At 34.6% G+C, this 23696-nt stretch overlaps 1 protein-coding gene across 5 annotated transcripts in view; it reads left to right on the top strand.

Moving 5' to 3' along the window:
* Positions 1 to 23696, top strand: part of PHTF2 (putative homeodomain transcription factor 2) — a 183699-nt gene that overhangs the window by 133350 nt on the left and 26653 nt on the right. For 4 of the 5 annotated variants that reach the window (XM_036758937.1, XM_036758940.1, XM_036758939.1 and 1 more), the window contains 3 exons: positions 1064 to 1259; positions 6419 to 6574; positions 15984 to 16202. In XM_036758937.1, coding sequence (XP_036614832.1) covers positions 1064 to 1259; positions 6419 to 6574; positions 15984 to 16202 — 571 coding nt within the window. The remainder of the gene's footprint in view (positions 1 to 1063; positions 1260 to 6418; positions 6575 to 15983; positions 16203 to 23696) is intronic. The other variant, XM_036758941.1, reaches the window with a different exon arrangement.

A 23696-nucleotide genomic window follows, 5' to 3' on the forward strand; every position in this document is an offset into this window, starting at 1 on the left:
AGAGTGATATAGTTTGAATAGTTTGTGATTTGTATAGTGCATTATAGTGCATAAACCTGCATTATTGAGACCAAAGACTCGTTAAAATATTTACATGTATTTTTTTTTCAAGTTTGATAGTAGGATTTATAGCTGATAAGGGACTTTCACATTTGGGGTACCTTTGGGTCACAGAAAAAAAAGATCAGGTAATATAAAAATAGCTCACCATTTTTGGCAATTTTAGAAAGTGAGAGAATAAGCAATATTAGATGAAGATCCTAAAAATCATGTTTCACTACTTTTTTTTTTAGCTCGAGTCCAGTATAAAAATGCAAAAAGTCTTCCAAAGGCTTTTACATGTTATTTTGTAAAACTTATTTCTTTAACTTTTTGAAGATACTTCATTTGTTTTGATTTTCCTTTCTTGTAAAGTGATACTTTGAGTAAAATTTGTTGGAACTTAGTATTTTTATGTCATAATTAAATTGCATTTTGATGAAATGCTTTAATCATTAACTTGATCAGAATTGAGCACATTTCATTTTGGTCTTGTATTTACACTAAAAATCCTACTAACTTGCATTGGAAGTCGTTTTTTATCTTTCATCCACTGTAGTTCTTGAGGACAAAAGGGTTTGAACTTCTGAAGCACTGCCAGTTTATCTGTCAGTCTATTGTATATACCAAATAATTTTCATATTCTAGTGTTAGTTTTTTTTTGCTGTGAATTGGTTTCTTTTGGAAAATAATAAAATCTGTTATGAGAAATATTCTCTTATAAAACAATTGATATTTTTAAAATTAGTGGGAGAAAGATTAATATCACTTTTTTCTTATAATTTTTCACATCAGTTGTCACATTATTTAAGACTATAGTGTATGAAACTGTTATCTTTGATATTTAAACTGTCAATTCACAAACAAAGTCAGCCATTAATATTTTTGGTGATAAAAGATATATATGTATTAGTAACTACAAGTGAATCAGCTACTGGACATGATTGATGAAAAGTTATTAAAAATAAGATGTAAAGGTTCTAAGACATGATGAATAATGCTTAATTTATATTTCCCACTTTAGGTCAAAGAAAACAAAAAATTCAATTGATAAATCAACAGAAACAGATAATGGTTATGTATCCCTTGAAGGGAAAAAGCCATTTAAAAGCAATGAGGATGGAATACAAAATCACGAACCTCCGTGTGAAGTCATTAGGTCAGAAGAGACAGGCTGGAGCACAGGAACAATCAGGAATACACCCAATAGTCCGCACAGAGTAAGTATGATGTACTCAGTTTATTGAGAAATATTTCAATTCATATACAGTGATTTAAGGCTACCAGTAAGACTGTGAACATAAGAGGGCCCCTTTTAATTACTCTGTAATCCATCACAAACTACTTTTTTTTAGGTTAAAATTGGAGAGCTCAGGCAAGTTGATTATGATTTATCTCCATTATAGAAATATTTCATTTTCACAGTGCCTTAAGCTTTACTAAATTCTTTTCTCAGAACAACACTATGGTGTAGATAGCCAAAATTATTCTCATTTCATAGATAAGGAAACAGGCTCAGAGAAATGAAATGACTGGTATAGTATAAAGAGTATTCATTAGTTCTGCGTTTAAAGGACCTGGGGTCAAATCTCACTTCGCGTACTACTTGTGTGACTTTGGATAAGACATTTAACCTCTGTGTGCCTCGTTTTCCTTATATGTAAAATGAGGGGCTTAGGCCAGATGGCCTCAGAAGTCTTTTTTTTTTAATTTATTTTTTATTATTTAATATTTTTAGTTTTCAACATTGATTTCCACAAGATTCTGAGTTATAAATTTTCTCCCCAATTCTACCCTCCCCCCTTACCCCAAGATGGCATATATTCTGAATGCCTCTTTCCCCAGTCTGCTCTCCCTTCTGTCACCCCACTCCCCCCCCCACCTTATCCCCTTTCCCCTTACTTTCTTGTAAGGCAAGATAGATTTCTATACCCCATTGCCTGTATATCTTATTTCTGAGTTGCATGTAAAAACAACTTTTTTTTTAAACATTTGTTTTTAGAACTTCTGACTTCCAAATTTTCTCCCTTCTTCCCTCCCCACCCACCCCCTTTGAGGAGACAAGCTATTCAACATAGGCTATACATGTATCGCTATGCAAAACATTTCCATAATAGTCATGTTGTGAAAGACTAACTATATTTCCCTCCATCCTGTCCTGTCCCCCTTAATTCAATTTTCTCCCTTGACCCTGTCCCTTTTCAAAAGTGTTTGCTTTTGACTACCTCCTTCCCCCAATCTGCCCTCCCTTCTATCATCCCCACCTCTAATCCCCTTCCCCCCTACTTTCCTGTAAGGTAAGAGACCCAGTTGAGTGTGTATGTTATTCCTTTCTCAAGTCAAATCCAAATGAGAGCAGGATTCACTCATTCCCTTTTACCTGATCCCTCTTCCCTTCTAATAGAATTGCTTTTTCTTGCCACTTTTATGTGAGATAATTTACCCCATTCCATGTAGGAATGTAAACAAAATGGTTCAACTTTAGTAAGATCCTTATGATTTCTCTTTCCTGTTTACCTTTTCATGCTTCTCTTGATTCTTGTATTTGAAAGTCAAATTTTCTATTCAACTCTGGTCTTTTCATTGAGAAAGCTTGAAAGTCCTCTGTTTTATTGAAAATCCATATTTTGCCTTGGAGCATTATACTCAGTTTTGCTGGGTAGGTGATTCTTGGTTTTAATCCAAGCTCCTTTGACCTCTGGAATATCATATTCCAAGCCCTTTGATCCCTTAATGTAGAAGCTGCTAGATCTTGTTTTATCCTGATTGTGTTTCCACAATCCTCAAATTGTTTCTTTCTGGCTGCTTGCAATATTTTCTCCTTGACCTGGGAGCTCTGGAATTTGGCTACAATATTTCTAGCAGTTTTCCATTTAGGATCTCTTTCAGCAGGTTATTGGTAGATTCTTTCATTTTCTGTTTTACCCTCAAGTTCTACAATATCAGAAACAGTTTTCCTTGATAATTTCTTGAAAGATGATGTCTAGGCTCTGTTTTTGATCATGGCTTTCAGGTAGTCCAATAATTTTAAAATCATCTTTCCTGGATCTGTTCTCCAGGTCAGTGTTTTTTCCAATGAGATATTTCACATTGTCTTCCATTTTTTCATTCTTTTGGTTCTGTTTTACAATTTCTTGATTTCTCATAAAGTCACTAGCTTCCACTTGCTCCATTTTAATTTTTAAGGGGATATTTTCTTCAGTGGTCTTTTGGACCTCCTTTTCCATTTGGCTAATTTTGCCTTTTGAGGCATTCTTCTCCTCATTGGCTTTTTGGAGTTCTTTTGACATTTGGGTTAGTCTATTTTTTAATATTCTTAAATATTAAATATTTTTAATATTCCAGTATTTTGGGGGGTTCTCCTTTAGCAAGTCATTGACTTGTTTTTCATGGTTTTCTCACATCACTATCATTTCTCTTCCCAATTTTTCCTCTACTTCTCTAACTTGCTTTTCCAAATCCTTTTTGAGCTCTTCCATGGCCTGAGACCAATTCATATTTTTCTTGGAGGCTTTTGATGTAGACTCTATGACTTTGTTGACTTCTTCTAGCTGTCTGTTTTGATCTTCTTTGTCACCAAAAAAAGATTCTATAGTCTGAGTCTGAGTCCGTTTATGCTGCTTGCTCATTTCCCAAGCCAATTACTTGACTTTTGAGCTTTTGGTCAGGGTATGACTGCTTTCAGAATGGAGAGTGCTGTGTCTCAAGCTTCAGTTGTTTTGTGCTGATGTTTTCAGAGCTACTTATATTCTGAAGTGGTGTGATACTCCTCTCCTGGCCTGTGCTCTGGTCTGTGAGTGTAAGCATTCTTTTCTGCTGTGTAACTACCAGGAGGATTCCCTCTCCACAGTCACTGCAAAGCTCTGCCACACTAGCACTCCTCCTCCCCCCAAAACCACCAACCAGGACCACAACCCAGATCCAAGCAGCGCAAAGCAAGGGTACCTGCCTCTGCACTAGCAAATAGCTCCCTGCACTCCCACTCTGATCTGCCTCTTGATTCCTCCTACCGCTGGAGCTCTGGAAGCAGCCTCAGGAGCTTCCTGCTGCTGCCCGCTATGCCACCTCCACCACCCCCAGGGCTGGGAGCCAGACCACACACTTCTCTTGCCCAGATCCAGCAGTTTTCCCACTGTCCTGTTCTGCTGGCTTTGACGTTTGTGGGCTGAGAAGTCTGGTAACTGCTCAGTGATTCAGGGCCCAGAGGCCTGCTCTGCCTGATCTATTCCTGGCCTGGCCTGTCCTGGCACTGCCCACAGTGGGCTGCATTCCACTCCCAGCACAGTGCTATAGACCCTTCTCAGCAACCATCCAGGCTGTCTTGGGCTGGAGACTTGTTTCCCTCTGTTATTTTGTGGGTTCTGTAGCTCTAGAGTTTGTTTAGTCATTTTTACAGGTGTTTGGAGGAGTTTGGGGGAGACCTTTAAGTGAGTCCCTGTTTTCAAGCCACCATCTTGGTTCTGCCCCCCCCGAAGTCGCTTCCACCTTCAGTTCTATGATCCTGTGATCCCAGTGCTTTTTTCCTCATCCACCTTTTTTCTTGAAGATCTCATCCTCCTTTTTCCTTGGAGATCTCATCCTTATTTTCAAGGCTCCAGTTTTCACCTCTGTGCAAATAACTTCCAAATTTATAAACAGCCTTAATCTTGGGCAAACTGTACTCACAGGCCATCTCAACCAAACTGAACGTATCATCTCTCTGTTGTTCCTTCCCCTATCCCTTACCTATCCCTCCTCCTAAAATTTTCTATTTTTGTTCATGAAACAACTTTGCTGTAGTCATTTAGACTTAAAACCACAGCTGTTCTTTGAGTCTTCCCACTCTGTCACTTGTGAAAGTGGTCAAATCCTTTAGGTCTTCTCTTCCACTAGAATGTAGGCTTCTTCAGAGCAGGAATTATTTCACTTTTGTGTTTGTGTCCTTGCCACTTAGCATAGTGCCTAGCACATGGTAAGCACTGAATAAATGCTTTCTGATGGATTGTTGATTCAGCCTGAAATATATCTCCCATCTGTGCCCTTCTCTCTGTTCCAGACTACTACCACTTTAGATGATGTTCTGGACTATTGTAATAGCTTTCCAACTTGTCTGCCTTCCTTCACGCAGTCTTTTGCTCTCTCCAATATGTCCTTTGTACAGTAGCCAAAGTAGCATTCTTAGAATGTACAACTCTTCCCTGCTAGGAGTCTTTCGACCATCTATGACTTAAAGGCTGAAATTGAAATTCCATAGCCTGGCTTAAATGTCTCTATGATCCTATTCCAACCCACTTTGTGATCTTGTTTCACACTACAAAATGTAGTCCTGCTCATCTCTCATACTTGTAATTAATTTCTTCTTCAGCACTATTTGTTGAAATTCTTCTCTTTAGAACTCATCACTTGTGTCACCTCCTTGAGGAAACCTTTCCTCATTCTCTATTTTTCTCCTCTGCTACTTTTCTCTTCAAGTTTTCATGCAACACTTTTTTCCTTTCATTTGCCCTAATCACATTTCTGCCTTCTGTCATTCTTATTTCTTTACATGCATATTCCCTTTTAGATTGTAACCTCATTAAGGGTATGGACTATGCCTTTGTATGTCTTGCATCTAGCCCAGTGTCATGCACCAGAGTACACAAATGTTTCTGAAGGAAGGAATACATGAATCTTCTTTCCATTTGAGTATAAAATGCTTAAATCTTAATGAAACTCTAAAGAATCAGATGAAAAACTACTCTAGCATAAATCAAATATCATGCTCAAAATATTACTTTCTAGAATGCAGAAGCAGTAATAATAATCTTTAAAACAAATACAAAACAAAACTAACACAAACGGTTCTTTTGAGCAAAGGTCAACTGTGAAGCACTAGGCATGAGGAATCATTATTTTCTACAAAATCTCGTGGGTTTCTTTCCTTCTTTCTTTCTTTCTTTTTTCTTTCTTTCCTTTCTTCCTTCACTACCAGGATATTTAGAACATAATTTGGTTCCCAACTTTGGTAATTAGCTTGGCTCAGGTGTCTGGTAACATCCAAACTTTTTACCCTTTTTATAGACTTCTGGTTTTATTCTTGATTGTCTTATTTTTATATCACTTAATTTTATAAGCAAACTTAAGTCCTTTTTGGAAATAAGCAAGGTGCAAATGCTAAATAGGTAATTGCTTAGTACATATCCTGACAAAAGGCTTGTACTGCACTCAAATGCCTGAGAAAACAGCTGTTATTATGTAATCTGATTTTTAAAGAACATTTACATGCAAGGCCATTGCATATATATTAGTCAATCATTCGTGGGAGAAATATTATTCTGTGAAGTCTTTACATTATCTGTTATCAAAAAATTTTTCCCAACATCTAAAAAAATCAGGCAGGATGATTATGTACTTTTAACAGGACAACCAAAGGATAATCACTAATGTCTCAGATGAAGTATCAAGTGAGGAAGGCCTGGAAACAGGATACCCATTGCGCCGCCATGTAGAAAGAGCCTCCGAAAACATTCTTCGAAATAGGAAGTCACATCATTATAAGAAGCATTATTCTACAGAGGTATGTTTTGGCCTTTAAAAAATTTTTTGTTTTATTCTTTTTTTTTAAGTTTGTTTGCACAGGATAGCAAAAGAAATAATTCCATTTCAATGGTGTTTTTTATTATATATCCATCCATTATTTCTTAATTATTATAATTGTCCAAAACATTGTTACTAATTCAAAATAACAAATATCTTCTTCCATTAGTATCATTATGAATGTCTTTTGTCTATATCAAATGCAAATATGCCAACAACAATCTCCTTGGACATTTGTTTTAGCTTTTCGTTTCTTTCTTTTCTTCTTCTTTTTTTTTTTTTCCAAATAATTAGTTTGATTTCTGGCTTTTCAAACTTTGTATCATGGACTTGATATATGCAGGTTACATCAGGATCTTGTCATTCCTACTGATTCTACAAAGAATCTGTATAGAATTCTATAGAGGGCACTCAGCAAAGCTGGCAACACCCATGAGTTTTATAGGAAAAGGATGAATTTTTTGCTTAGGTGCATTGGATTGGTTACTCATCTCTAATGTCATGGGCATAGAGACACCAAAGATTGATCACAGGCTCTCACTCTTCAGAATTTTCTAAGGTAGTGAAGTTGCATACATATGAGATTTCAAGCAAGGGTGGAATGAGGAAAATATGTAGAACAGAGATAGCCTGGCACAAGTAAGCCTTATCAATTTCAGAGACCCTCCAAAATAGGTGTTTTTCTTTTTTTTAGGCTACCATAACTTCCGAAGTGTAAATGCAGCATTTAAAATGCAATACATGATGAGTTATAAAAAAAGGATTATTGTGTACAGTATGTTAACTTCAAAAGAACAGAAATGGTATCTAAGATTTTGGACATATTACAACAGATGTTCAGTTACATATTTTGTGTGGTAAGGATTGGAGATTCAAAAATTAAAATTGACAGTCCTTTTTATAATCTAGATGGTAAAGTTTTAAGCAAAAATACCATGAGTAATAAATATTGGGCATATAAAAACAAGATTAGTTTTAACTCAGTGACAGATGAAGAAAACCAAAATCGTGTTTATAAGATGCTTTGCAAAACTTAAAGCACCATGTGAAGTCTCAGGTTTTTTCCCCCTCTTTTATTATTAGCCCTTAAACTAAAGTTTCAAGTTTGGGAAAGGAGATCAAAGTTATACATTTTCACCAATTTGTTAGAATGACATGCTATGAAATTCATTCACTTGGTTATTCTCATTACATAGTTTAACTAGGATTTATATAGGACATGATAATTATTTAAAATCAGAAACCCCTTAAGAATCAAAGGAAATAAATACATCTTTGGCAAGATGAACAGATCTTGAAATTCAGGGACATCAAAGTATAATCTTTTATTTTTATCACTGCTGTGATTTTACATTTCATTCCATTTGGGTGCCTTGAAGGACTTTGGGATTTATCCTATAAGATATCTTAATATATTGTGTGTTCCCCTCTTAGAAGATTTCTTTGATAGACATACCACAGAGACAATTTTGTTTGATCCTGTGATTATAAGGCATATAATAGGGAAAAAATACTTTTGACAAAAGTTGTTTACCATTGTCATGAATGGTTTGCGTTTGTCATGGATGACATCCAGTATTATCTAAATAGAAGAGATGCTTTAGTTTTCAGATGATATGTTAATTTTTATCAAACTCCAGAACATTTCAGAGCCTTCCAAATGTTATCTACAGTCACTCAAAAGCGTTTTGCCTAATAATTAGCAGTAGGAAAAATCAAGTTGATGAAGAATATCTTTTTTTCATATTCATATGTAGTTGGATGGAAAGGCCATAAAGATTATTATCTTGGAAAGATATGCAGATGAAAAGTGATCTAGGCCTAGAATAAAATAGGACAAAAACAGCAAGTATTTAAGAAACTGTTTAACATTTTCAAAGATCCTAAGTTTCTCTTTGAAGTAGAAACCCACCTTTTTCACACTAGTATTTTTTTCAGTGATGCCATATGGTTGCAAATCATAGAATGGCATAATTTTCAGAGAATCACATTTGCACAAAAAGTATCATCAAGGAGATTATGATTAGAAAATGAATTGTCCTTGCCAACTGACAAGAGTTAGGGGCAGTTCCCATGTTATTTGGTACTTCAATCTCATTAAGAGACCTAGAAGACTTCCAGCAAGTTGAGTAGTCCTACTGTGGAATTTTTATGGGGCAGCATGAGCTAGAGTTGCATAGAATGAGAATGTGTGGATATGCTATTTTCGCCACTATTGTAGGGAGTGCCCATATCAATGAGATCAAATCCATTGATGTATTTAAAGTATCACATCATTTGGTATTTGGTGTTTCTTGATAAATGCCATTTAACCAGAAGATTTCTCTGCAACAGTGTATCTGGTGAATAATGCTTATATTGTTAAAATGTGTTAAGATCACAAAGATCTAGATTTTTATAGTGCCAGTCCTGGCTTATATAATATTTAGGTATTAATAAAATATCAGCACATTTTGAACTATGTATGAGGAAATGTGGAACTCTGGACTAGTACCTGAATATTCTAATTTTTAAATATCTTTATGTAGAAGGGTTAAATTTTTATAACTACTCTTATTAGCACTTAATATTTATAATTGAAAAGTTCATTATATCAAACTCGCTCCCTTTTAAAAATTTACTTTACAATTTACCATTACTTCACATTTTCCTCTCTAGTAATTGTTGTTTTATTATTAGTCAGCTAATCATTTTCTCATTTAGTTTTCTCCAGCTTTTACATATCAAATTCAGAAACCCAAACTTCAAACTTATCATAAAGAAACTGGTTAGTATCTTGTTCAATTTTATATTGTATTTCCATTCTTTTCTAAGTATAGTAACACTTGAAATTATCTAGGATTGTGGAGAATGAGATAATCCATATGAGTGAATTTTCTAGATATCTGGACTTTCTCTCTGGTACAAAAATACTTCAAGAATTCATCATTTCAATGGGTGTGGCTACTTTCTCTATTGATACAGATTACAGCCCTTTTACGTGTCATAGTGTACTAGCCTGTCTTTGTGAGTTGTGATGGCCAAAAGAAATTTGTCATTATGTGCACAAACCTTTAGTGATAAATATTTCTTAACTTGATGGGGCCTATCAACAATAGACATAGAGTTTTTTATGGCCCACACTCAAAACCCTTCCCTCATATTGGGACGTTCCAGAGCTTGCTGTTAATTATAGCCACTGGGAATTCACAGCTCCACATAATGAAGAGAATGAGAGTACAAAAACTTTTAAAATATTGGAATCCTTTTAATGGAAGTCTTTCCAGTATGCAGTATGATTCCTTGCCATATATGAAACATACACTACTGAAGAAATATAATCTTTTCTTGATGGTTCAGTCATCTTTATGAATATCAGTTACCATTTAACAGTATAACACAGTTTTTCTCAAGTGTTCTTAAGGTCAGTAGGACTGTTTGCCCCTAATTAAATTGGCCTAGATAGCTGTATTTTTTATCTTTTCCCTTCTTGTCTACTCTCAGACTTACTTTTGTCAATATGTCTGTCTCTAGGAACCTTTCTCCTCACCATATCTAACATACTATCTTCTATAAACCAATGTCGTAGGGCCCTTAGGATGATTCCATGCCCCCATTAAATAAAAGTATAGTGCTTAGATTTTGCAGCAGCTTTTTTTTTATACTTTTGATGCCTTTTTTACCTCAGTGCTGCTAGAATGTGACCACTAAATAAATGGGAAATTACTGTGTTAATTTTGTCTCCATAAAAATCTTAAACTTGCAACCCAAGACTTTTCTGCAGCTAAGTAGGGCTGGTAATTAAGCAACAGGCATTTTTACAAGATGAACCTCCCTGGCCCCCTTTTTCTTGACTATAAAGTGAGAGACTTGACTAATTTCCAGGTCCCTTCTGGCTCTCTGACATCTTCTAATTCTAATGAAATAAAACATCAGGTAGGAGGGATTATCTGCTCACAGGGAAAAAAAAGTGGTAATGTAAGAAAAAGCCTCCTGTGGTTGGGGAGAATTGAGACCTAAGGGTTTGATACTCTCAGAAATTGCTTCAGATGGCATGTATCTTACTTTATTTGAAGAGCCTTTACAGCCTTAGGAACCAGGAAGTTAAGTTAACAGAAGTCTAGAGAATATATTTGAGAGAACGATGGTAGGGAAATACAGAACTGACCTGGGAACTACTACCAAAAAAGAAGCCTCTCCTTAACTAAGCTCAGCATGCATCCAGGAAAATTGTATACTGAAGCAAGGGTTCTTAACCTTTTTTGCATTGTAGAGCCCTTTGACAGTCTAATGAAACCTCGTCTCCTCAAAAAATAAATTATATAGGATTACAAAGGAAACCAATTATATTGAAACACAATTGTCAAAATATTAAAGAAACACGAATTCTTTTATGTCCAGGATCTGGGACTGGAGAAAGAAGCAGCTTAAGCTGTTGCCTCTTTGTCTCTTCCCCTTTTCCCCACTATGTCCAGTCATCAGGCCTCTGCCCTTAACCCGTCCTATCTTGAAGTGTAGCCTGAGGCAAGAAATGGTGATGGGGGGTTAACAGTAGAGGGGGTGGGAGAGAATTGTAAGGAAAGGAATTAGGCTCAAATAATAGTGGAAAGAGAAGGGAGAACCGGAGGCAAAAGGAGTTCATGTAGCCACTTCATCATGTAAAGAACATAGTGGAATGTGCTGTTGGAGTTCTGTTTTTAAAAGTTATCTTAAATAACTTTTTTCATTCAGAATAATCACAAGAAATACTTATTAAAATTTTGACTTTTTCCTGTTTTAACGAAGAGAAATATGTTTATATAGAAAAATGTATAAATTTGAGTAACCTTGAGTCAGGGAATCTCATGGAAAACATTTGCATTGTGAATCAGGACTTACTATGGTTTTCTATCATCACCTGGTGGCAGCATAGCTAAACTTCAGGGAAAATCTCTAAAGGACTTGAAGAAATTCAGAAGGGCTGAAACAGTAAAATATCATGAATTAAGGACACCACCTATTGCTGATTATAGAGAAAGGATTAAGCTGAAATACTAAGATTTTAGTAATATCATTTATCTTACAGTCATCTCTGATTTTGTAGTAGTGCCTCTGGTTTACCGACTTATCTTCTTGTCTATTAAATTCATGTTTTTTTGTTTTGTTTTGTTTTACTCTACAGTTTCCTTAACCAATCTTTTATTGCTTCCTTTTTAGTCAAGCGATTTTAGTTCTTTGCTGCAATTCATTTTAATATTTTGCTGAACTTAGATTATCCAGGTTATTTTAAATTTTACTTTCTCTCAATGTAAACAAATCCAGCTAGCTGTGAACTGCATTGGCAATCATCTCTATAATCAATAAAACTATTAAATAATCTTGTTACTAGGTTTGCCTTCAGGGGAATGCCATTTAGTAATTTCCACCAGCTTGTTGTTGAGCTACACCACCATCAGCTTTGGATGCAACACTCCAGTCAGTTATGTCCCAATGTTATAGTCCGTCTTCCTAAATTGTTGATGATTATATGTGTATAATACATATATACATACGAGTATGTATATACGTATACTTACCATATATATATATGTATATGTATAGATATATGTTCTTTCCTGTGAATGGCCTGTTTTTCTGTTATTTTAAAAATTGATCTGCTCTGGTTGCCTTTTTTTAGAGGTGTATTGGTTCTCACGTAATACCTTTAGGCTCTTCTAAGCTAATTTTAGGTTTATTTTTGAATGATTTGTCCAATATCCACATCTTGTGTCAAACTTAAGCCAACAATCCTTATTTGTTTTCTTTTAATTCAGAATTTTCCAATTTAGTTTAATTTAGGTTTTAACAAGCAGCCTGCCCAAGGATTTGAATTTCAATGTTTTTGCCATGTAGAAGGTAAATATTGTGTAGGTGGAATTTTTTTTCCACTTCAGGAAACCATTGTTAAGCACGCTCATTAATTCCATTTGTAAGATGTTTCATAGCGTAATAGAAAGAGCCTTGGGCTTGGAAACAAATCATTGTGGTTCAAGTCTCGCTTCTGTCATTTACATGATGTAGCACAGTTCCTAGAACATTGTAGATGCTTAATAAATGTTTATTGACTATTGACTGACATAGCTTTGTGAAGAATCAATTGATATAACATGTTATGGTACATTAATACCATAAAAGCATTATATAAATGTAAGCTATTATTATTATTATTATGCCTTGGTGAAAATCTTTTTTAGGCCTTTAAAGAGATTCCTTTGTCTTCAAAAGGTAACATGGTATAATAGAAAGAGTACAGGATTAAGATCTGAATTAGGTCCAGTCTTAAGTTTAGGGCTTACTTGCTGTATGACCTTGGGCATTCCACTTAATCTTTTTCACTTTCCTGTTTCCTCTTCTGTGTAATGGTGATAATACCTGCTCTGACTACTTCATAAGATTATTGTGAGTCTCAAATAATTTATGTGAAAGTATTTTCTGAAATTTTCAAGTTTTCTATAAACTTTTAGTCTATATGCACCATTAATTTTAGGTAAATTTACGTACTTGACTTTGACGTTATGAAAAGGAGAAGCAGCATGGAAATGGAGACTGGCTTTAGAAAGAACTTCCGTGTTTCAAGTCTTGCCTCTGACAAACCAGTTGTGTGAGTGTAGGCAAGTCAGTTATCTGTTCCTGGCAATTTTTTAAGACTTCAGGTTGCACTTGACTTGCTGATCTGCATCAGTGGAAGGTGATAGAGTTCTCACAGGTCTGGAACAAAAAAGCCAAAAGCAACAATAACAACATATTTGATACTTTGATACTACCCAGTAGAGGTTGTTATAAAATCCAAGCTATTTAAAATGTTTTAAATTTTTAGTGAATGTGTCTAATTTTGTGCTGCTTTTTACCTTTTATAATTTTACCTATTTCAGAAATTTTGAGTCTGAAATATTGTAACACAGGGTGTCCCAAAAGTCTTAGTGCAAATCTGAATTGTAAGTTGCACTAAGACTTTTGAGACACCCTGTATAACCTTACTTTTTTTTTAAAAAAAGCACAAAATAGCTTAATCTCTTTGGAGTCTTTTACTTTCATTCTCTTTCTGTAAAAAAAAAATGTAACCAGTGATTTTTCCCCCTCTCTCACCTTCCTCCTTACTGCAGGGTAGTGAAGGGGTCTTGAAACAAAAATATTCATAGTCAAAAACAAATCCCCACTTTGGCTATGTCCAAAATGTATGTCTTATTCTGTATATTTGTTCATCACCCTTATGTCAAGAGAATGAGAAGCATTCTTTATCATTCAGTCCTCTGGAATCATAATCAGTCATTGCCTTGAAGAGAGTTCTCAAATCTTTCAAAGTTGTCCATTTTTAGAGTATTGTTATACCATAAATTGTTTTCTTGGTAATTTTCACTTTATTCTGCTTTTATTTCTTTCTGTTCCTTATTCTCTTCACCTTTACTTTTCTGAGACAGATTGGTGTGTATTATTTTTTCGTAACAGACTGATAGAGATTCTAAAGACTCTATCACTTAAGTATTTTCTAAACATCTAAAATACAATGCATACAAAGCATTTTAGGAAAAAGTAAAAAATAAGATTTATTCTTTATCCTCAATTAACCTGTCTTTTATTTGAAGAGATAATATACACATCAGCAGTTATAGTAATATGTTAAATAATTCAAAACATAAGATAGTTCATTAAGTAATGTAATATTAATTTGCAAATGGGTAATAGAGGTCATTAAGAAAGAAGGAAGAGATCACTGCTTCTTAGAGAATGTGAGACTTGTTCTGAGACTTGACAATTCAGATAGGTAAAGAGAAAAAAGGTCAATTAAGGCATGAATCAAGGCTTAAAGATGGAAAAAGTACAAGACAGGCTCGTAGGATAGTGATTAAGATCATACTAGATGCAGAGCTGAAAGTGACCTTAGAGGCCAGCTTGTCTGATTCCTTTATTTTACAAATAAGAAAACTAAGGCCCACAAAGATTAAGTGAGTTGCCCAGGTCACTCAGGTAGTAAGTGTGGGAAGTAGCATTTAAGCATAGGCAGTCTTGATTCTTGAACCATTCTATTTCCTGCCATAGTCCATTGCCTCAGGTTTGGTGGACCAGGAGATTCATCTGGGGGATGAGGAAAAATGAGGCAAAGAGGGAGGTTGACCTTGATTCAAGGATGACCAAGATTCAAGGATGACCTTAAATGTTAGTCTAAGGAATTTAAACATTATCTTCCAGGATAGGTGGTTGAGAGTTATTCACTGAAATCTTTGAAGCAATGGAATTACACAATTAAATTGGTGGCTTAGGAACATTAATCTGATCATGGTGTGTATAGGATTGACTTTTGATTGGAGAAGAAGCTTAAGTAGAGGCTTTTACAGTTAGTTAGGGTATCCCTATACCTTACTGTGAATGAAGGCCTAAATGAGGGTTGTGACAGTGAAGAAGAGAAAGCAAGATATAAATGCAAGAAACATATTGAAGAAAAATTCATTTGAATTTGGTCATGAAGTGGTTTTGGAGATTTAAAGGAAGGCAGGGAAACGCAAAGATGGTGGAAGTTTTAAGACTGGAGATACTGGTATATTAATAATGTTAAACTTATCTCCTATATTTCAGGCCATATCCTTATTTGGTCTTTCCTAGGCAAATTTTTCTCATTTTAAAAAGCAAACTTCTTAAATAATACAATGTTATTATTAATAGTTATTTAATAGAAAATTGAGGCAAAATTTGTGTTAGAGATTAATGTGGTTTACCTTACTAGATTCAAAAACAGAGTTGGTTATCTTAGACTTTTATTTTTTCAAAGTAACACATCTTAGTATTTTAAGTTGTTTGAAGTTGGTTGAAGTTTTTTACTTGTGATTTTTAAAAATATGTGGGGTTTTCATTTGAAAAGTATAAATTAAAATACTGAGATCTGTTGGTTACTGGATTGTAGTTTATTTAGGAGTTCCTACTTTTTGTTGCTAATAAAGACCAAAATAAAACTACAGAATAGAGAATGTGTTATGCTTAATATGAATTGTATAACCCACTGAGTTTGATGCTGAATGTACAGAGATAAAAGTTTATACCTAGTTCATGATGGCTTGATTGTGAAGTTCATATAAAGTTAGGATATAGAAAGCAGGTACAGTAATACTTGCGTTAAATATTGAAAAGCACATGGTAGTTATTAGGATGGAGCTGTGAAATCATATGAACTTTGGGGTGGGTGTGCTTTTTGTATCTACTACCAAATAATATGTAAGTATGTAATAAATACAGGAAGAAAAGAGGTGGTCACTTTTCATAATGTTTGGCTGTCTTGTTCTTTCCTTTGATAAATTTTTAAAATAAAAAAAGCTGGCATCAACTTAATTGAATGGTTTCTAGAAGACCTTTCAGTTAGAGTATATAAACTGCACTAATGTCAAAGAATATCTTGCTTTCAGGATGCCCCTAAATCGGGTACTAGTTGCAGCTCTCGCTGTTCAAGTTCCAGACAAGATTCTGAGAGTACAAGGCCAGAATCAGAAACAGAAGATGTATTATGGGAAGACTTGTTACATTGTGCAGAATGCCGTTCATCTTGTACCAGTGAGACAGATGTGGAAAATCCTCAAGTTAATCCATTTATGAAAAAGGAATATAGAGACGACCCTTTTCATCAGGTTAGTTTACAGCAATTGGATTATATGGAGCTGCAATGCTTCTTTGAACTTGTGAGCTCTGAAAGACTTTAGAGAGTAAAGAAAAAAAAAACTTGCCTTAAATGAAAACATTTACACATTTTTTCCTGTTTGTATTTATGCAGCCTATTTATATTAAGACAAGGAAATTCAGAATTTAGATTACAGGTTACTTCACTTTGTTTAATAGATTCTTGAAAAGCTGTGCATCAGGTTGGCTTTTGTTTATCAAATAAAGATTAAAATATACTAGGTGAATTCAATATTTAAGGAACTTTATCTTAAAGTAAAAAAAATCGTTTAATAATTTGGATAATTATCCTTCCCACTCTTTATCCTGGTCTTATTTTTAAGAATTTGTGATTTTTCACACATCTTTTCTTCAAATGAGAACATGCCTCTAGTATATTCTACTTGTGTCTAGGGTTTATAGTATTGATGGCAGTGTTGAACAGTAGAAAGAACACTACTCGGTTTGATTTGAAATCCCAGTTCTGCTTCTTACCTGTGAATTTGGCTTAGTGACTTTTTAACCCCTCTAGGTCTCAGTTGGCCTCATTCATGAAGTAATAGGATTGGACCTGTTGACATGTGAAGTCCCCTCCAGATCCATGATCCTACAAAACAAAATGTAGTTATTTTTTATCGTTTGTGACAAGTGAAAAATTTGAGAGACATAATTTCTGGGTAATTAATCATTTTATTAATTATGGTTGGCAAATAATAAAAGGATGGTCATTTGTCTGTCTCTCATAAACCAAAGATGGATCATAGTGGCCTCTTGATGCTTATATGCCCTTAGAACAGTGGGTGTTCTGACAGGTGGTAATCAACTCTAGTTTGTTAACAATTAATGAAAGAATGAATATTATGATGAGAGGTGGACGTATTTTAATGAAGGACAGGGGGACATGCCTTTGATTACGTCACTTTGACTCCCAGAACACCTCCAGCCTCCGCAGTCTAGACAAAGGACCTATCCCCCTCCCCCAAACCTGAATAGAACACAGTGGGCTTCTGCAGTTGTTTGAGATCTGAACAAGATTGAGAATATTAATTCTAATCTCATCAGCAGCGTCCTTCAGATGCTGGCTGAATAACCCACAAGGAACTGATTTCTAAATGAGGAAATAGGAAGGTAAAAAATCCTGCATCTCCCCAATATTAACAATTGGTTACTTAATATAAGAGGGAAGTAATCATTTCTCTCACATTTCAAGTAAAAAGTTTATGAAAGATATACAGTGGTTAAAATTTTCAGAATGCTAAAAAGAATTGTTACATTTGCAAAGTAGCTAACATTCATAGGTTCAATAAATTTCAATTGATTAATGATTTAATCAGTATAGATTTCAATCCATCTATGCTTTCTCATCCTTTGTGATTCTTGACTGAATTGTTCCATAAATCCTCCATAGAAATTCTGCCTAATGTGCTAGAGATCTTCTTCATGAGTCTCTTAATATTTCATGGATACTAGTATACTTGGTCTGTCCATCTATTCTCCCTTGCTTTTATTTCCTGACTGTTCCACTTCTTAATTTTATCTTTTATATCACTTATTATAAGCTAGCCATCATTGGTAATGTGCTACAACCTACTTAGATTTAGTAACCTAACTTTTAGTAGCAACTTTGGCACATGCTCATCATTCTATTATTGTACTGTATTAAGCTTCCCAAAATCCTCTACTTCTGAAATGTTTCCCTAATGAGCATTACCTCAGACAGACTGAGACCTGGGAAAGACCTTATCTTAAAAAGGCTAAGGTCTCCACTGCATCCAGGGCCATCTCCATTCATCTTGATCTATAGCTTGCCACTGGACCCAGATAGCTTTGGAGGAGAGAGTGAAACTGGTGACTTTGTGTGGCCCTGCCTCACTTGAATCCAGTTCATTTGCAAGTCAAGACATTACCATTCTGACGTCATTGGTCGTCTTTGAGAATGAAGGACAAACAACTTCTGAAATGTTTGGAACATTTTGCTAGAAATTCTGTCACCATATAGTCCTTAGTGCAGTCACTTAAAGTTATATACTAACTTCAGAGGAGGATAAGGGAATCATTTTTTCATTATAAGCCTATATTTTTTACGAAGTTGAAATGAGGCATTTTTCCTTAATAATAAATCCCTATAATCTACAAATGTACTAACTTTCCTTGAAATCCAATAATTGTACCTATTTGAAAAATGTATTTGCCCTCATGTTTCAAGGTGACTCATAAATCAAATTTAAGGTATAATGTAGTATTTTAAATTTGGTCAATTGGGCAACTCCTATGCAGGTTGTCAGAGAATAAATAGGTCAACATAAAATACCAAGTGCAAGCTAATAATAATTAATAATAATAAATTAGAGATCTTCCTTAGATCAATTTATTATGTAATTAAATTTCCACATTGCACTAAGTTGTAGTTATACTATTTCAAACTTGTGATGGTCTTACTTGCCCTTATATCATTGAAAATGACAAATTTCATGTTTGTAGAGGTCAAGGTAGGATGCTTCTGTAGTGGAAGGAGCCCTGAGCTGGAGGTCAGAAGAACTGAGTTCTGATGCTGTCTTTGTCCCTAACTTGAGTGCCCCGGTGTGGGTCACTTTACCTCCTCTTTGTCAAGAGATGATATCTTTCATTATAGGTCATTGTTTTGTTCTAAATTCTTAAAGCTTTCAAAATTGTTTTAATTTATAGTGTTTTCACTATATAAATTTATCTGGGTCTGCTCACTTTACTGCATATCCACTCATACTTCCCAGGATTCTCTAAAGTCATCTCTTTTGTTACTTCTTATGGCATGATAAAATACTATCATATTCATGTGCCACAGTTCCTTCACCTATGCCTCAATTTATAGGTATCTTCTTAGATTCTTTTTTTTTCTTTTTCTCCCTTTTAATACCTTCTTAAGGACCAGTGAGCTGTTGAGTTTAATGTATTTCTGTGCCTATGTTGTGTGTGTGTGTGTGTGTGTGTGTGTGTGTGTGTGTAGAGAGAGAGAGAGAGAAAGAGAGAGAGAGACAGAGAGAGTTAGTTAGTTCAACTCTGTTTTGTCTGTTTCATAATTGTCGTTCCTTAGTATTTGAACTCCTTATTTCTGGTTGCTTGTAGCATTTTTTCTTTGATGTGGAAGTTCAGGATTTTAGGTATGACATTTTTGAGATTTTTCCTTTTAGGATTGTTTCAGGAGGTAAACAATAGATTCTAGTTTCATTTTGCCCTCTATTTTAATAGATATGGGTAGTTTTCATTTTATGAATTCTTGAAATATAGCATCCAAGTTTTTTGGTTTTTTTTAATCATAGTTTTCAGGGAAGCCAATAATTCTTGAAATTATCTCCCCTGGATCTCTAGGTTGTTTCTTTTTGATATTTTATATATTTTTTCAGTTTCTTGATTTTATTCTACTATTTCTTGCTGTCTCATGGACTCATTAATTACTATTTGGTCTTTTCTAGTTTTTAAGGAGTCTGTTACTTAGGTAATGTTTACCAATTTCTGTTTCAAATTATTCTCTTTCCAGTTCTTGAGTTTTTATATCTCTTGCTTCCTTTTTTTCTAGGTTCTTATAGAAAATCCATTTTTCCCTTTGAGTTGTTGCTTACATGTGTTACAGAATCACTCTGTCTAATCTTCATTCCTGAACTGAGGATTTGTGTCAGGTCCAGATACCTGCTGTGCTTTTGGGTTGGGTGGTCAATCCTACTTGCTTTTCTTTGAGTTTTATGGTTTTCTGTGCTGACCTCCACTTCCCAGGGTTAGGGTGTTCTCTCCTTTCCCCTGATCACTAAGAGCATTGGGTCTTCAGGGCCCTCTGACATTTTAGGACACAATGCTAGGGAGCTTGGTTTCGTGGTCTGAGCATTTCTCTGCCTTCCAAGGTCCCTAGTGTGGGTTTTAACCTCACTGGCACTTTCTTTCTAGGGTCCTTCACTTTCACTGGATCTTTGAGGGCTGCAGGTGTCTCTGATCTTGCTGGAAGGTTATCAGCTTGTTTGAATACACTGGCATTAGCTTTCTTGCTTCTCACCATGAGATTCTGTCTGACTTTTTATGCAGTTCTTGGGTGGAAGAAGTTACTGTAATTTCTCATTGGATTTCTTGGTCATTGTTCTGTCTGGAGTGAGGAGAAGGTCTGGAGAAGGTATGTTAGGAGCTAAGTTCTCTGCCTCCATTCAAGCAGTCATCTTGGCTGCAAGTCCTTGACCAACATTTTTAGATATAATTTTTTTTCGGTGTTTCTGTCTCTTTGATGGCTTTACTTATGTGTAGGATTATGAATAAATTCAACACCATGGTCATTATTCAGTAATTTCAGAGTTTTAAAGAAGAATGTATAGTTACTCTGTAAATAACATTGAAGGTGCTAGAAGAAATAAAATTGTTTTATAATGATACATTTACTAATTCATTGTAACTAGTGAGTGGTGTAATTGGAGAAAAGGGAGAGATGGGCTAAGTGAGGAAAAGCAAAAAAAAATCAGACAAAAGCATGAGTCTAAATATAAAAGCTTCCTAATATCCTTTGTTCATAGAAAATTATTGATTATCCAACGAATGGTGACATGGCAACATGATCAGTTTAAGTAGTTCCATTATATAGCTAGTATATCCCCTTTGGCTTTTGGGGCCTATTGCCACAAGTTTAAGGGTTTATATTTCCTCTTTAGAGAGAATATTTCTGTAAAAATGTCTTCATGTTCATACAGAAACATGGTCACATTTAGAGAATAGATATTATGGGAAAATAACTTAGCTTTTCTACTGCTCTTAGCCTAATCATTTTGAAAGATTTTAAAAGACAATCAGAAAGGCATTTTGACTTTAATCTATAAAAGTGAGATTTTTCCAAAAAGTTTAAAAACAAAATGTTATTTATTTCTCATGTTAAAATTATCTGGAAAATAGCTTTGTGTAGGGAATAATAATTGAAAGCAAGTATGATTGAAAATAAATTGTTTTTAAATGTGGTACACTCCCCTTTCAACCTTTAAGATAAAAGGTTTCTCCAGTTTTCTTATTCTTCTGTGAAAAATTGGTCCCAATGCACAAAGCAGGGCAGCTAAGTGACACAGTAGATAGAGCGCCTGGTCTGGAGTCAGGAAGACCTGAGTTCAAATAAATACTGCTCCAGATGCTTATTAGCTCTGTGACCCTGTGCAAGACACTTAACCCTGTTTGCTTCAGTTTCTTCATCTGTAAAATGAGCTAAAGAAGGAGATAGCAAACCACTCCAGCATCTATCTTTGCCAGGAAAACCCCAAATAGGATCACAAAGAATGAGACACATCTGAAATTCTTAAACAGGTAAAGGAATTTTTTCCTCTTACCACAGAAGGCAGAGGAAGACATTGTGCCTAAGAGGGAAGGAAATATTTAAATAATGTGATCACATTTCTAGGTTGCAGCATGTTCTTCATATTTCTTTTTAAAAGTCCAAGAATAACTGTGACATTAATCCACAATTGAACTTTGTATTTTCTGTTTTCCTCATGTAACACAGGACTATAGTTGAATATAATATTGTTGCAATGGTATTAATTCTTCTGTGTGTGGAGTCTTATAGTGATGGCTGTCATTCCTTTTTTTGCAGTATTAATAAGTTATTGGTCACTATGGTTTTGTTTGCATTGTTTTACTGTTATTTAGATTTCAGAGATTTTAAACATTTTAATATGAATAAGAAGCCCCAACTGTTGAGAATTTTGCTAAGAGAGAAGTCATTAAAACAGTTCCAAACTTTATTTTGAAAAATGTATTAGGGAGGAGCTGTAAAACTAATATAAAAGAAACTTATTTGGGGATCTACTGACATTTTCTTTGACTTTTAGGGGAAAATAGTATTTAATTCTTTCTACATACTGGCACATATATGGTTCAACAAATATATTTTTAATAATATGTATGAAGTATTTATATGTAACCTTTCTAATTAACTATTCTCTTTTTCAACCCTTCTTTGGCTCACCTTTGGCCCCCATTTTATTGGAGATGAGATAGTCATAGATCCCTAGGGAGCAAAGGAAGAATAGTGTGGGCTTGTCAAAATAACATTCAACTCTAGGAGTCAGGAGATCTCCATTCTAGTCTCCATTCTGCTATTGTTTAGCCTATTTGACTTTTAACAAGCAACTTAACCTCTTTGGGCCTCAGTTTTCTTATCTACAAAATGAAAGACTTGGAGTAGATGATCCCTAATGTTACTTCACACAATAACTCCACTGGACTTCTCAAATGGAGAATAAAAGAATGGTGCTTAGAGTACTTGGGGGAAGGTCCCTGAGCTGATGTGTGTAAAAGCATATCTCTTAGAAATACAATATAAACAACCTCAGCATCCAGAAAACTGCTCAACTTGTTACTTTGAACTTCAGAAGCAGCTTCCCAGTATTGCTGGGGTTCCCTATGGATCTTAAGTACTATATGAATACAAGGTATTATTATTACAGGTCTGGAACGCCTGGCTATCTTCTCTTAGCTTTTTTTCCCCCAGAGGGTGATAACGAAATAAAGAAACCTATGGATTCGTTGTGAAATGTTGTTCCTACCATTTATATGCACTTTTAACTGCCTTTTTTTCCATCTCTTTAAAAAAATACTTCAGTGGTTCTTTCACAGTTCTGTGATTTTTTAAAAAGAAATTGCTTCTGGATTGGGACTTTGCTGTGTCACTTGTCAACCAAATGATAAAATATAAGAGCTTTAGCAATAAATATGATGTAACTATTAATATTATAATGAAAAATGATTTTATGTATATAGATTTCATATTTTGCCTTATGTTTTTGTTCATTAGCTTTTGTTCTAGCTGTGGTTACCTTAGTATTACTTTCCAGAAAGAAAATATATTTGATAGCTTTCTTAATGTAGATAAGGGATAGCATGTTCATTTCCTGTAACTATGTTTTCTATAGCTTAATTATCATTTTACATTTTTATTGAAAAATATCACTGTAATTTTATTTCCCCTAGAGGTAAATAGTAGACTCCTTAAGTCTTTGAAATATGATCCTCTCAGGCCATGCACAAATCCTGAATTATCATATTTTAAATAGCACATAGTCATCATAATAATACTGAACTATTACAATTTTTGGTTAGAACTTAATTATGTAACCAAGTATAATATGCTAAAATTTGAAAACTATGCTATCTTGATATTACAAAGGCAATTCCTGCCACCTTTGAGCTTCCTATTTCTAAGTTTCTATGATCTTTACTTCTCAAGGATGTTATGAATGCTATTATTTGTTTATATAATACTAGACAATGGATGTAAGTATTAAAGATATGAGATTCATGTACTATACATATATTAAGAATAACAGTATATATAATTGCTCTATCATAACATACAACCCTTTATCCTTGTCCCTTTTTCAGGGCAAATCAAGAGTTCTCATTTATCTGTGTTCTGCAACCTCACCCTCTGCAGAGGTCAATAGTTTTCTTTATTCTGATTATGGATTATAAAT

Source organism: Trichosurus vulpecula, chromosome 5 (assembly GCF_011100635.1).
Source record: "Trichosurus vulpecula isolate mTriVul1 chromosome 5, mTriVul1.pri, whole genome shotgun sequence".
Lineage (NCBI taxonomy): Eukaryota > Metazoa > Chordata > Mammalia > Diprotodontia > Phalangeridae > Trichosurus > Trichosurus vulpecula.